Raw genomic sequence first — 13,054 nt, 5'->3', positions numbered from 1 at the left:
GTCTCTTAAATATCCTGTTAAACACAACACAGCTTCTGCCTCTGGAGAACTCCTCAACTGCTGTTCTTTTCTCATCTGGCAGGGTTACATGTCAGAGGAGATTAACATGCAGTGGTTCTTGTACTTTTCCAAAAGTATCTCCTGCTGGCAGCTGTTGGAGACTGATTGACCTTTGTACCTTTCAAACAGCTGTATTTTGATGAATTTAGCAGATCTTTGTTCCTCATGCTGCTGTTAACATATTTTGAAAGAAGTATGTGCTACAAGTTTTAATAACACTGTGCAGAAGAATTGAAGCAGTTTCTCTTGTTCAGTTCATAATTTTCTTTCTGATTTGTCTTTGATTTGGTGAAATTATGACAGTTCTACGAGTAACTCTCATCAACCTAAGAGCAATCCAAATCATGTGTTTTCCATGATTTTGTAGCTTTTTTTTTTTGTGTGTTTTAGGTTTAGTGTCTGATTTCTTCAAATTTTCAACATCATTCCATCCATTAAAAAGTAAAGCACCAAGGGTAATCCTTACATATATGGATAACTTGTCTTTTCAAACTGTGATTATTGTAATTTCACATGTGTACTACATGACATATGCAAATTTGGCATTTGCTCTGAAACTTAATTTTTTAAAATTTTTCAGTTTGTTGTATGAAGCTGATATCTTTAGTGACTTTAAAAGTAAAATCTTCTTTTATTGGAAGTCATATTGTACACTGTAAAGATGAGCCTTTTCCATCTACTGCTCTGTTCAGTAACTTGTCACACAGGATAACAAAATACACAATCCATAGGTTCTCCTAACTGCTTAGCTTAGAACATTTCTAACTCCTTTTGCCTCTGTTCTTAGTGAATTCTGTGAAATGGTTCTAATGTTATTAAGCCCATCTTACTATAAGGTGAGACTTAATATCAGAATCTTGTTTTCAGACTTTTCCCCCCTCCTTTATTGTATTGTATTGTTGGTGAGGTGCTAACACGAGGGATGTTGGGGTTGAGCATCCCTCTCTGGGGAGGTGACATTGCAGCCTTCTTCAGACCCGAAGGCAGCCGCCGGTGAGACCTCTGCTGGCCACTCAAGTCGAGTGCTCTTTTTGTAGCACGGGAACATTCGTGGATTTCCAATGTAATGACATTTACTAGGTGACAATTTTTAAATGAACAGATAAGCTTTCATATGGCATTGGGTTCCAAAAACTTGTTTAGAGAAACTGGTTTCATGTCACTAAACTACTTAAAATTGCTTTAGAAGCGTGCATATTCTAGGGAAACTACTCCTGAAATTGGTTGCACATCAAATCTGCATTAATATTTACATGGTATAGTGATTTACTAACTGAATTTGAAGTAAATATAACGAGCTTTAACTAACAGTCTTTCCTTTTACTGTGAAAAATTTGCTTTTGGGGGAGCACATAATTAGCTTTAGGAATCTATTAATAATGAGTTTACTTTTTTAATTACTGCTTTTTGGTTTTGTGGTTTTATTTAAGCATGCTAAGCTAAGCCTCTGTATTTTTTGTTTTTTAGATTTGACACAGTTGAAGGCATGTAAGTGGTCATTTAAATTTTTCAAAAAAACGTAAAGACAAAAAAATCTTTAAACACAAAAGGGTTTCACTGTTTAATGTTTCAAATTTAAAACAATTTCCTGTTATCCAGATTGATTTTTTTTTTTTCTTTCTTTGCTATTTTATTTTATTTTATTTTTGGTTCTAAAGTTACGCAAATGTAAACTTCGGGGAGTTATAAATACTTTCAGTGACAAATCTCTTGTAAAACCCCATCCTCTTTAGAATCTGTTCAGCTAAGCCTCAAGGCAAATTTGTTCAAATCTCAACAATGAGTAGAAGTGAATAAATAACAAAATTCCCCCAGTTTCTATCTAGAGCTCCATCATGTTTATATAGATGCTTACAAAGAATTACTGGAATTTTTACCCTTATCTCTGTAAATTTACAACTCTTCATTGGATTGGGGTATTGGTTATCTCAATCTTTTCTGAACATGGTTTTATTTTACTACTGGCTCGCAGAGGTTCCACTTTGCACATATCTAGAATAATTTTTGCAGATTACCTTAAAGGTCTATTAACATATTTCCTGTTAAGTGAGTTAAGTGTTTTACATTTTTGTGTAGTGCTTTGGGCTTTTTTCTTTCACCTCTTTCTTTCTTTGTTTGTTTTGTTTTTTTTCTTGTTCAAGCCCCTTGTATAGTTTTATACAGATGTATTAAGTGTGTTTACCCACATCACATACTTAAGATATAACAAAACCAGTTGTGACCTATGTTGTAAAGTTCTCAGCTGTAGGTGCTTGCTTGTTAGTTTATAAAAAATTCTGTGCAGATTTATTACTTTGTGAAATACAGCTCACATTATACACACATTAGACTATTACATTGTCAATAGAAGGAATGTTTGCTCCCCTTCCAAGTCTGTCAAACTGCAGCAGTGATTCCTCAGTATTCAGATCAGTTTCTGAGGTTTACTTTTGAAGAGCAGATACATTTGAGAACTTTACACTTCTAAAAGGTAACAACAAGAAAATTGCCTTGTTTTAACAGCTGGTTAGCTTCCACAGGTACTGCTACTCACCTCTCCTTTCATTTTCTCCTTTTTTTGTGTATTATTGTACTTCACCTGTGTTTAACCAAACTTTTTCCTTGACAAAAGTTGATAGCATTGGCCTTTTGAATGGCTAAAGTAAACATGAGACTGAGGATCAGTTTCAGTTCCACATCACAGACAGCATTTTACTCACCAGTGGAAGCTTTGCAACAATTTCAAATCCAGGGGTTTTTTTTGTTTGTTTGTTTTTTGTTTTTTTTAGAAAAATTGCCATTTTCTTCCTCCTTGCGACTCCAAATTGTCACCTTTAAGGCACACTTTAAAATACTTGTATTTGAAGAAAAAATTAATACGGCTCTGAGTTCATATGACATTAGTTTCACTAAATGAACAGCTGTTGAAAACAGGCAAGCAGTAAGGATAAAATGAGCCATTATTAGTCTAAGCAGAACTTAACAGTATTTGATATAATACCTTTATTTTAGTGGCAAATTCTGAAGAAAACCAGATGGTGTTAATTATGTTTCAGTCTTGACTGAAAGTCAATTAGTTCTCCTTATAGAATGCTTTATCTACATGAATTGAATCAGAACATTGTTTCTGTTGGATTACAGGTTTTTTTTAGAATTGGAAGGAAAAAAAAAAATTTATAGCACTTAGGCTTGCCACTTCTACAATGTGCTGGTCTCATACATTACAGTAGATATTCTCTGAACATATTCAGTTCTGCATTTTTACCAACACAGTGTCTGAAACTTTGTCGTTTTTCAGTCACACTTATTCAGAACTGAAACAAGGGGCCGGTGATTTTGTTTTGATTGCTCTTTGTTGAACAACAGAAAAGTCTCACAAGACTGTATGTAGCAATCATCACTGGATCAAAATAATCCTGTTTTATTTGGTATTCGATTTGAAACTTGCTATTTAAAACTTCTGTTACTGTAACATGGGTAGCAGGCCTGCCCAACTTTAATAGTTCAGTAAAATCAAGAAAATTAATTACCATAAAATGCATAGAAAAATTAAAACTACTGTAAATTTTTTTATGCAGTATGTTTATTAATAGCTTTCTAAAGGAAAAACTTAGAACTAACACTTTCATGAAAGACCGATGTGCAGTAACCCCAACTTTTGGGGTTTGTTTGTTTGGTTTGTTTTTAGGGTGGGTTTGGTTTTGTTTTGGTTTGGTTTTTTTGCAAAGTTACTATTTCTTCAGAAGTATGACCACTGCAATCAACACAGTGCTTAGGCTCATTTTGGACAGTGAAGACTTAGGAAATGGGAGTTCTATCTGCAACACTTTAAATTTTTTATTAATATGTTCATTAATTTTTGTATATATTTGAATGGAGAGAAAAGTATGTCTGAAGATCACTTGGAAGATTTTTGTTGTTGTTGTAACTTTGATTTCCTCCCTTCCCCTGACCAGGTTCTTCTAAAGATAGAAAGTCAAGAGTTTCTGTTAACCTAAATATAATGTAAATCAAATGGGGGGGGAGGGGGGTAGGATACTGTGTGAAATGTCTTTTTGAGAAAAACTAAACTAAACAGTTAATATATAGCAATGTAAATTCAATTTAAGCTAGCAGTGCATATATGTTTGTCTTAATACTTCAGTTTTATCTTTTTAAAAAATTATTTATTTATTTTTACAGATGCTCTAATGTAACATACAGGAAATGAAGTTCTTAATAGCTAACTACTTCTTCTGGATTTATGGCAGGAGCCCCTTGGCACAGATGGAAGAGGAAAGGAGGGAGCATGTAGCCAAAATGAAAAAAATGGAAATGGAAATGGAGCAGGTGTTTGAGATGAAAGTCAAAGAAAAAGTTCAGAAACTGAAGGACTCTGAAGCTGAGGTAATCAAAATGTCTTAAACCCCAATATGCTGCTTGAGGATGAACAAGTGTAGAGATGGTTCTTTTTGCCAGAACTTTGCAACATAGTCTCTGTCTAGGAATTGATTCCATTGTTAGATTTTAGATAGAAAGACAGTTCAGTTATTCTTTCTCAGCTTGTTGCCTTTACTGAAATGGTACAAGACCAAACTTAAAATGTAATTTTCATGTTCACATAAATTCTTTTTGTTTCACATTCATAGTATGTTGAAATAGTCCTTAACTTTCTGCTCTTCTGTTTCTTCCTCTTCTTTGGGATGTTTGATGCCTGCTTTCTTCCATATGCTTTAAAATGTTCTTGAGACTTTCATGATTTACCTTAGCAAATGCAGTAATTTGCTTCACGTTTAAAAAATCAACTAAACAAGAATTACTAGACTAAGAAAGAGTCAGAGATGCTTTGTTTTCAGTGTTTTGGTGTCTTCTCTAATTTCTGTCATCTCGAGGTGAAGTCCTGGGCTACGGTCAGCTCTTGAAGTGATAAAAAGAAAAGAGACTGTTAAAAAGGTTACATTTAATAAAAAGTTTATAAAGGTTTTAAGTTTTGAGAAACCAGCTTCACACAAGAAGGCCCAACTATTAAAGGCCCTAAAGAAAGTTTTGCTCCAAATTTGAGGGATAGTGAGGGAACTTGGAAGGTTAGTTGAAATGCTTGGCAGCCTATTCATTTTAAGAGCCAAGGCATACTGGATCAGAGAAAAAAAGAATGTATCAATCTGGATACCTTCTTTTTTTTTTCTTTTTCCCCTCTTTAGAGAAATGAATAGATAAGGATGTAAATGGTAGGATACACCAGTCAGCAATTTGAAGATTTTAAATCTAGATGTTTCATCTGAATCATGTTGTTTAATTAATTGCTGGAGTTATCTTTCATCTTTTTTTTTTTTTTTTTTTTGTCTTGAATCTTTTTTGAACCCATTTATACTCTGGCCTCAAATCACTCTGTATTACATGTAAAACAAATGAACAAAAATCTTGTGCTACCTCATAAGTTTTTGACTGAGTACATTCTGTGATACACTTTTTTAAGTGTTTCTGCAATTTATTCTTTTTTTCTTCACTATTCATGATTTTGTAAACTTATGCTGTATTTCTCTTAATAGAGTCAACAGACAGCAGTGAGTATAAAGCATTAAAAAAAAATCTATAAAAATCAATCGTTTGGAGTGTTTGTGTAAGACAGGGACTTGCAAGAGAGTAAGGAAGGGGGGAGTTTTATGTAACTATTTTAAAATGTGCACCACCACACAAAAGGAATCAGTTTTCTTGACTGTGTCTCCATTCTCTCATCCAACACATTTGATTGTCAATCTGTCCCATCAACTTGTAGGTGAGGCTTCTGCTCCTTTCAGGCAGGGTAGACATTTAACTTCAATAATGCTACTAGTAATTTGCTTAGTTAGTGAATAAACTAATCCACTTCAAAATGTTTTCCAAAATATATCCTTAGTATAGTTAATACTGTGAGGAAGAAATCAAGGTTTGGGGGTTTCTCCCCACATAAAGGGGCTGCTAATTTATGCATTACTGGTACTCAAATCTTTGCAGTTTGCTTCTTAACCTTTGCATCAAATATCAAAGTATTCTTGAATTTCCTTTTGTTTGCCATACCTAGCTGCTTACAGATCCTATTTGGAACTCAGAGAGCATTTGGGGTCTTTTCACTTAACTCTAAAATGAGGCTATGGGATTAAAACCCTTTGCTATTGGCAATACCCACAGTCTTAGCAATTAATTTAAGACTTACTTTCTGTAATTATAGAAATAAATCTTATTATATACTACATATTTTTTAATACATATGACTGCATGGAATATAGCTGCTGGTATTTCTTATGATAGCTCCAACAGGTGCTGTGTTTTCTGTTCTTACTGACTGTCCATAACTTTCTGTAGCTGCAGCGACGCCACGAGCAAATGAAAAAGAATTTGGAGGCACAACACAAAGAATTAGAGGAAAAGCGTCGCCAGTTTGAGGACGAGAAAGCAAACTGGGAGGCTCAACAACGTATTTTGGAACAACAGAATTCTTCGAGGTAAATTGGAGCCTTGTCCTGCTGTTCATAGTAAATGTTCTGTAGCTTTGTGCTAAAAGGCAGTTTCTGTGGAAGTAATGGTCGGTGGTGTTTGACTGTTACGAAAGTGTCACTTAAAAGCCAAGAAAAATCTTGAGCTGCTTTTAGTTATAAATGGGTATATGTTAGAAATATGGGGAAGATTATTAGCTTCTAGAGCAGATTTTAGTCTGCAAACCCCGTGCATCCATATATAACTAGAGCTATCTTAGAAATGTGTTTGTGTTTGAAAGCTAGATTGCATCTGACTTCTGAGGGATGAAGAGTTGAAACTTGGATAACAAAAGCATTTGATTCCCCTTGTCAATGAAAGGGGAAACCTAGTGATAAAATGCATATCTTGACTTGCAATACAATGTATGAAAATTTTGTACATGAAACCACTGAGGCTTTAAAAATGCTTAGTTTAAAAATGCACATTATAAAGTGGTTTGTTTTGGTTTTGTTTTTTTTAACTAGAAGCATGTAATCATTATTTAACCAACTTTTTTTTTTTTTTTTCCCATAACATTTTAGAACCTTGGAAAAGAATAAGAAGAAAGGGAAGATATTTTAAATGCATCATTTTGACCACCAGTTATGTATTAGTTGCCAATATACCAGCCTGGACATCAGTGTTTGTTGGATCCGTTTGACCAATTTTGCACCAGTTGTATCCATAGTAATGGATTTCACAGCATGACAAATTTTTCTTAATTTTGATGGAGAATGAGATGCCTTGAATTGTCTAGGGTGTTGTGTACTTGGAAAAATAACAGCTCTAAGTACCTTTTTTCCTCTCTCTCTCTTTCTCTCTCTCTCTGTTTTTTGTTTTGGTTTTTTTTTTTTTTTTTTAACAGATGTCATTTTAATGGAAAAGAAAACACTTTACTGTTGTACAATCATGTTCTGGTGGTTGACGGTTTACAGGTAATTAAAAAAAAATGCAAGGACTCTAGACGGTTTTTAGTGAGGATAAATTGCCATAATATGATGCAAACAATGCTTCTCTATTATTATGATAAAAGAATTCCATTCAGTGCAGCATATACAATAATGTAATTTAGTCTAACACAGTTGACCCTATTTTTGACACTTCCATTGTTTAAAAGTACACATGGAAAAACAAAAGTTGTAGGCTTACAGAGCACCTAAGCTTTTTATAACAACCCTTTTATGTTTTGGATTCTTTAAATATATGCTATTCTCATTTAGTAACTTCTTTAGCCAGAAGGATCTCATTACTGCTTCATTTTTTGTAATAACATTTAATTTAGATATTTTTCCATATATTGGCCCTCCTAAATAGAATATAGCTTCTTTCATATGGTAGGAACCAGTGAGTAAAACTTTCCTTTAACTCCCTTTTTACATTTTATGGTAAGTAGCAGGAAAATGCATTTATAGGTCATTTCTAGGCAAAATTGTGGAGTTAACTACCAACCTGTTTCTACCTGTGTGCAGTCTTTCTTTATTTTACTAGAAATGGGAATATGGCCTCAAGGAAAACGTCACCATTTCGCATTTAGCTGTATTCATATATTGCATTTCTGTATTTTTGTTTGTATTGTAAAAAGTCACATAATAAACAATGTTGTGATGTAACGTGCTGCTGTGTCACAAGTTTTAAAGGAATTGAACAGCCGAGCATTTCTCTGGGAAACGTCTGAACTTTTTCTCTTCCATCTGGACTTGTTTGTCTTTTGATTTGCCCGAGGAATTAGTTTAAGGTAGAGAAAACGCCGATGCCTTGTGGCATTGTTAGAAAATGCAGTTCCAGTGGCTTTGTTCGGAATTGGCAAAGCACGGGTCTGTCTTGCCCAGAAGAGGGCACCAAATGTCTGCACACTCTGTGCCGTGTCCCGCTGCCTCTGCTTTCCCCGGTCACGCCTTCTACAAGCTTGCAATCTGCTGATGTTGAGGTGTGGCAATGCTTTTTCCCCCCCCCTTCTTTGTTTTTAGTTCATTATGTCAGCTCGAATAAATGCAGTAGCCAGGAACTTGCTATTTAAAATGCAGCCTGTAAGTTGGTAAAAGATTAATGGGGACTTTTTATGTCTGCCTATGGAACAATTAATAATGCATCTCATTTTTCCAGATGTCCCTTCTGTTACCCCTGCTAGCACTCTGTGGCTGCTCATTTTTCTTTTACATGACTTATGCTTATCAGAAACACCATTTATTCTAGTTTCTGAAGGAAATTAAAGACATTTTACGTAGTATGTATAAGGGCTTCGTTATAACTCATTAAAAATATACTGCCTGTCTCTCATCAGAAAAGACACTAATTGTCAGTATGCAGACATAGCTTTGCCTCTCAGACATTTTTCCTCTCAAAGAATTGCAAAATCTGATCTTTTCATACATCAAAGAGGATGTACCCTGCCCGCATCTGCCCCTCCTCCCCTCAGGTCTCAGTTCAGTGCAGTAAATAGAGTGATTTGAAGAATATGAAAGAGTTACCATGTAAGACAAAAGCTGCAGATTCTGAATTGCATTTAGAACTTCTCAAAGCTCAGAAGACACCGTCTGTGAATATGGTAGTGCTTTAGCATTCCTACGTGCTCCAAAATAAAGATTAAGAAGCTTTTTTTTATCATGCTTGTCTTTCTCCCCACTCCTGTTCTCTGTCCTCACACACACTTGGGATAATCAAGGTACTATAAGCTCTTCCTAGATATTTTTTATGAGAGCACATAGATGTTATGTAGCATAGCATTTGTATGGGAATGAATATTTAGAGCATCAAGAAATCAAGCATTCAGAGTTCTATTCTGAGATGGAGCATTGTCCTTTTGGGATGACTTCTGTCACCTCTTTGTGACCTTGGGTGCTCTGGCTTTTTATGGAAAGTTTGGGTTGCACCAGTAGAGTATGAGTTTGCCAAGAACTAGAATTCCTTTTCAGACTTCTCTGCACTTAGTTGTGGCTTTTTTTAATTGAACAAAAATAAATTGATAATAGGAGACATGAACCTGTGCATTTTGCCATATCGTAGCCATGTAGCAAATAAAAGTATAAGCTAAAGAAGTACAATGATATAGCCCATGATTTATTTTTCTTTCCACTGAGTAAATAATAATTTAAATGTGTTATTTCTGTAAAGTCAAAACTAATTTTATTTGCTAATAAATGGCACTAGAATTTCCCTGTACTTGTGTCACAGCTCAGAAGTATGTGCAGCAGGGGTTTTGTGGTGTGGATGCTGGTTGATCAGAAGCCTGTTGAACCCAGTTATCACTAGGCAGTGCTTCCTAGTGATATGCCAGGAAACACTACCTGCTCTACAGAGACAAAAAATCAGAGGTTCTGGACATGTGCTGCACACGTTTCTGTAACAGCTGCTGTTAGAATAATACACTCATCTTCAGGCAGTCACGAGTCTGCAAATTTTGCTGTCATGTTTTAGAATGAAGGTCTCAATTCAGCTTGGAGTGTGTTCAGTTAAAGAGGTAGTGACGAAGGGATAATAAACCTCATCCTGACACACACGGTGCTGCAAACAGCTCTCTGCTGAGTGACCAACCACACCAGCCCAGACATACATATATATGGATGTGGGTCCGTTTACCTTTGTATAGAGACAGATATGAAAATGCACCTGCATATTTTTATATATGAAAAACTTAGGGACGGCAAACTTTGGACTTTCTTCTGTTATAAAATACATGCCCATAGTGGGTTGCTTCTCTGGTTCAGCCTCTTCAGTCTCTGAAATACTAAGATTGCTGCTTTCAGTGTGAAATACAAGGTGCCAAGTTTTGATGGAGCTGTGGTGTAGTTCTCTTAAGCCTTCACTGTGTTTTTTTCATTCAGTAGTCAGTGAGCAGCTGATGCCCTTTCTGACTCCTCAAAAGGCCACGTGTTGCACCTCTTTAAGTTCAGGTGACCTGGCATCACCGGAGTACCCCTTGTGGTCAGGCTTCCCAAGCAATATCAATTTGGCCCCCAAGGGAGTGAGGCAGCAGCCTACATTTCTCCTTCATAATTTCTAGACTAGAAGAGATTCTTAATTGAGGACTGTTTTTCCTTTCATTGATTCAAGAACACCCTCAGTCTGATTTAAATGCAAATGGCTTAAAATATCGATGCTTTTAAAGTTTTCAATACAAAAATGTGGAAATCAAGAGTTAGGCTGGATTGTTTTGGAAAGATGGGCTTGGTGACCAACCATCCCGACAACCTGCCCCAACACCAGGATGATCCATGTCTCTCTTCCTGAAATGAGCTGCCCCTACCAACCCCTTTAGGAATGAAGCAGTCGAAACTGCACTGTGGTGTGGTTTTCCCAGCCCTGCCTTCCTGTTGCCACATGTTGTTCCTTTTCTCAGCTGCTCATCTGTTGCTCTTGGCATCTTCCTTTGCTTCTAACTAGTCACAAGTTTTCATCTTCAGAAGTGTGTGCTATATCCTGGTAAAAATGTCAGAGGTTGTCTGCTGCTGCCAGAACAAAAGCACTGTTCCCATCCTCCTGGTTTGTTGATAAAGGTTATTGGTTGCCTTTGGCTGTGGACAGCAGTGAGGAATCACAGTAGATGGATCTTTCCCTTCCTGTGGTCCCTAGGATATTCACCTCTGAGATTAGAGTTTGATCTGTTCATTCAGGTGTTCACAGCTGCCCGGGGCATCCCCAAGTGAGCAGAAGGAGATGCAGGAGGGCATCTTGAAACGATTGGGAGCCCAGGAGCTGCACTGGGAGACCTGAAAGCAGACTGGGATGGCAGGCACTGTTTGCTGCATGTGTCAATAATCCCTTCGTGCTCTACCCTGTTTTCTTCTAATGAGCTTTTAGAAGTGGATGACTGAGGAGGGAACACTTTTTTGAGCAATAACATGAGAAGAAACTGCTGACCAACATCGGAAAATGGGTAAAAACCTTTATTTATTCTCATTGCTAGGAACGCAGCTCTGGTTCTCTTTCTGCAATCCATCACCTCTGGGCTGTCATCTGGAGAGGTCTCTGAGGTAGCCAAGACGCTTACTTTGTGCAGCCAGAGCAATTTTTTAGTGAAAACGATCATCTTTCAACTTGCCCTGGGACAGCTAGACCACAGAAGTTATAAATTTGAATTAAATTAAAGAATTAAATTTTATAAGAATTAAAACTTCTGGGTTTGCTTTATTACAAGAATATTATTTTTCTGGATTCTCTGATTTCTGGTGGGGACCAGTCTGCTAGCAAGAGTCTTCATGGAAGTCAATGAAATGTTGCAGTGACCAAAACAGATTTCTATAGGATATTGAGTTTGCTGAGGGGCAAGAGGAACCTCTTTTCTGCTCTCAAGAGCTTCTCATTTAGATACCTTGACAATAATTGGCTCCTGTCCTTTGGGAGATGTTGGATCACTTCTCCTCAGGCTTGACTTATCCATATGGTTCTCACAAGGCAAGTGTGACGGTGAAGTTTTGAAATTTTTGCTGATTTGAACTTCACTTATTCCTGAGGAGACACTTGTTACAATTTAGAAACAGTTTGATAGTGCCGCCTTCTTCCCAGCAGAAGCAGCCCTGGGCTGTGGGTTTAGCAAAGATTCACTGGAGCAGTATGAGAACATCACTGGTTCCTCACTAAGTGGAAAGCTCCACTTTCTATCTGCCAAGTCTGAGAATATTGCTGACAGCCTTCAGATCCATAAAGATCTCTGAAAACTTGGGGAAAGTCACCCAAATTGTAGTTTTCTTCAGTTTTCAAAAGATGTTTTGAGGAAAACACAAATTCTGATCTCTCTGAAGAAGGAAAACTACCTCTCTTACAGGGGGTGAGGGCAGGTGCATGAGTCTTGGTAAAATTGATGAAATGGGTTTGCCAGCTTTGGTGGCAAAGTGTCCTTCCCACTCTGCTTGGTGCTTTGGTGCTTTGAAACCCAATGTGGAGCAGATTCAACTCTCAGAATATAACAAAAAAAACAAACAAAAAAGAACCCCAAAACAAAACAAAACAACCCCCCCCCAAACAAAACAAAACAAACAAACAAACAAAAACCATACAAAAACAAAAACAAAAACAAAAACAAAAACAAAAAAAAACAAAAAAAAAAAACAAAAAAAAAAGAAAAAGAAGAAAAAAGAAGCAGCAGGGTAACTTCATCCCATCCAGAGGCCTTACAGAAAGTAGGTACAGATAGTAAAGTAGGTTGGACATTAGAAAGAATTTCTTTACTGAGAGGGTGATCAAGCATTGGAATGGGCTGCCCCAGGAGGTGGTGGATTCTCCATCCCTGGAGATATTTAAAAAGAGACTGGATGTGGCACTCAGTGCTGGTAACTGCAGCGGTAGTGGATCAAGGGTTGGACTTGATGATCTCTGAGGTCCCTTCCAACCCAGCCAATTCTATGATTCTATGAGTCTACAAATCAGCATCATTCCTTTGCATCTCCATTTCCCCCAGGGCTCTACACCAAACTCTGTGTTTCTCCCCTGACCTCCTGGGTGGATGGAGTGCAGCCATCAAGTCCTGTCCCTTCCCAGCCCCAGTGCAGCTCTGGCTGCTCAGCCCCGTCCCCAGCTCTGTCCTGCTGTCCTTTCCCCAGCATCA

At 36.9% G+C, this 13,054-nt stretch overlaps 1 protein-coding gene across 3 annotated transcripts in view; it reads left to right on the top strand.

Annotated features, from left to right (window-relative positions):
• The window catches only part of SEPTIN7 (septin 7), a 60,848-nt gene extending 52,725 nt beyond the window's left edge, over window positions 1–8,123 (top strand). For 2 of the 3 annotated variants that reach the window (XM_071736053.1, XM_071736055.1), the window contains 4 exons: window positions 1,528–1,548; window positions 4,290–4,425; window positions 6,361–6,500; window positions 7,056–8,123. In XM_071736053.1, coding sequence (XP_071592154.1) covers window positions 1,528–1,548; window positions 4,290–4,425; window positions 6,361–6,500; window positions 7,056–7,095 — 337 coding nt within the window. In that variant the 3' untranslated portion in view covers window positions 7,096–8,123. The remainder of the gene's footprint in view (window positions 1–1,527; window positions 1,549–4,289; window positions 4,426–6,360; window positions 6,501–7,055) is intronic. The other variant, XM_071736054.1, reaches the window with a different exon arrangement.
• The last annotated feature ends 4,931 nt before the right edge of the window (window positions 8,124–13,054 follow it).

This window comes from Heliangelus exortis, chromosome 2 (assembly GCF_036169615.1).
Source record: "Heliangelus exortis chromosome 2, bHelExo1.hap1, whole genome shotgun sequence".
Lineage (NCBI taxonomy): Eukaryota > Metazoa > Chordata > Aves > Apodiformes > Trochilidae > Heliangelus > Heliangelus exortis.
This window is presented reverse-complemented; position numbering and strand designations above follow the sequence as displayed.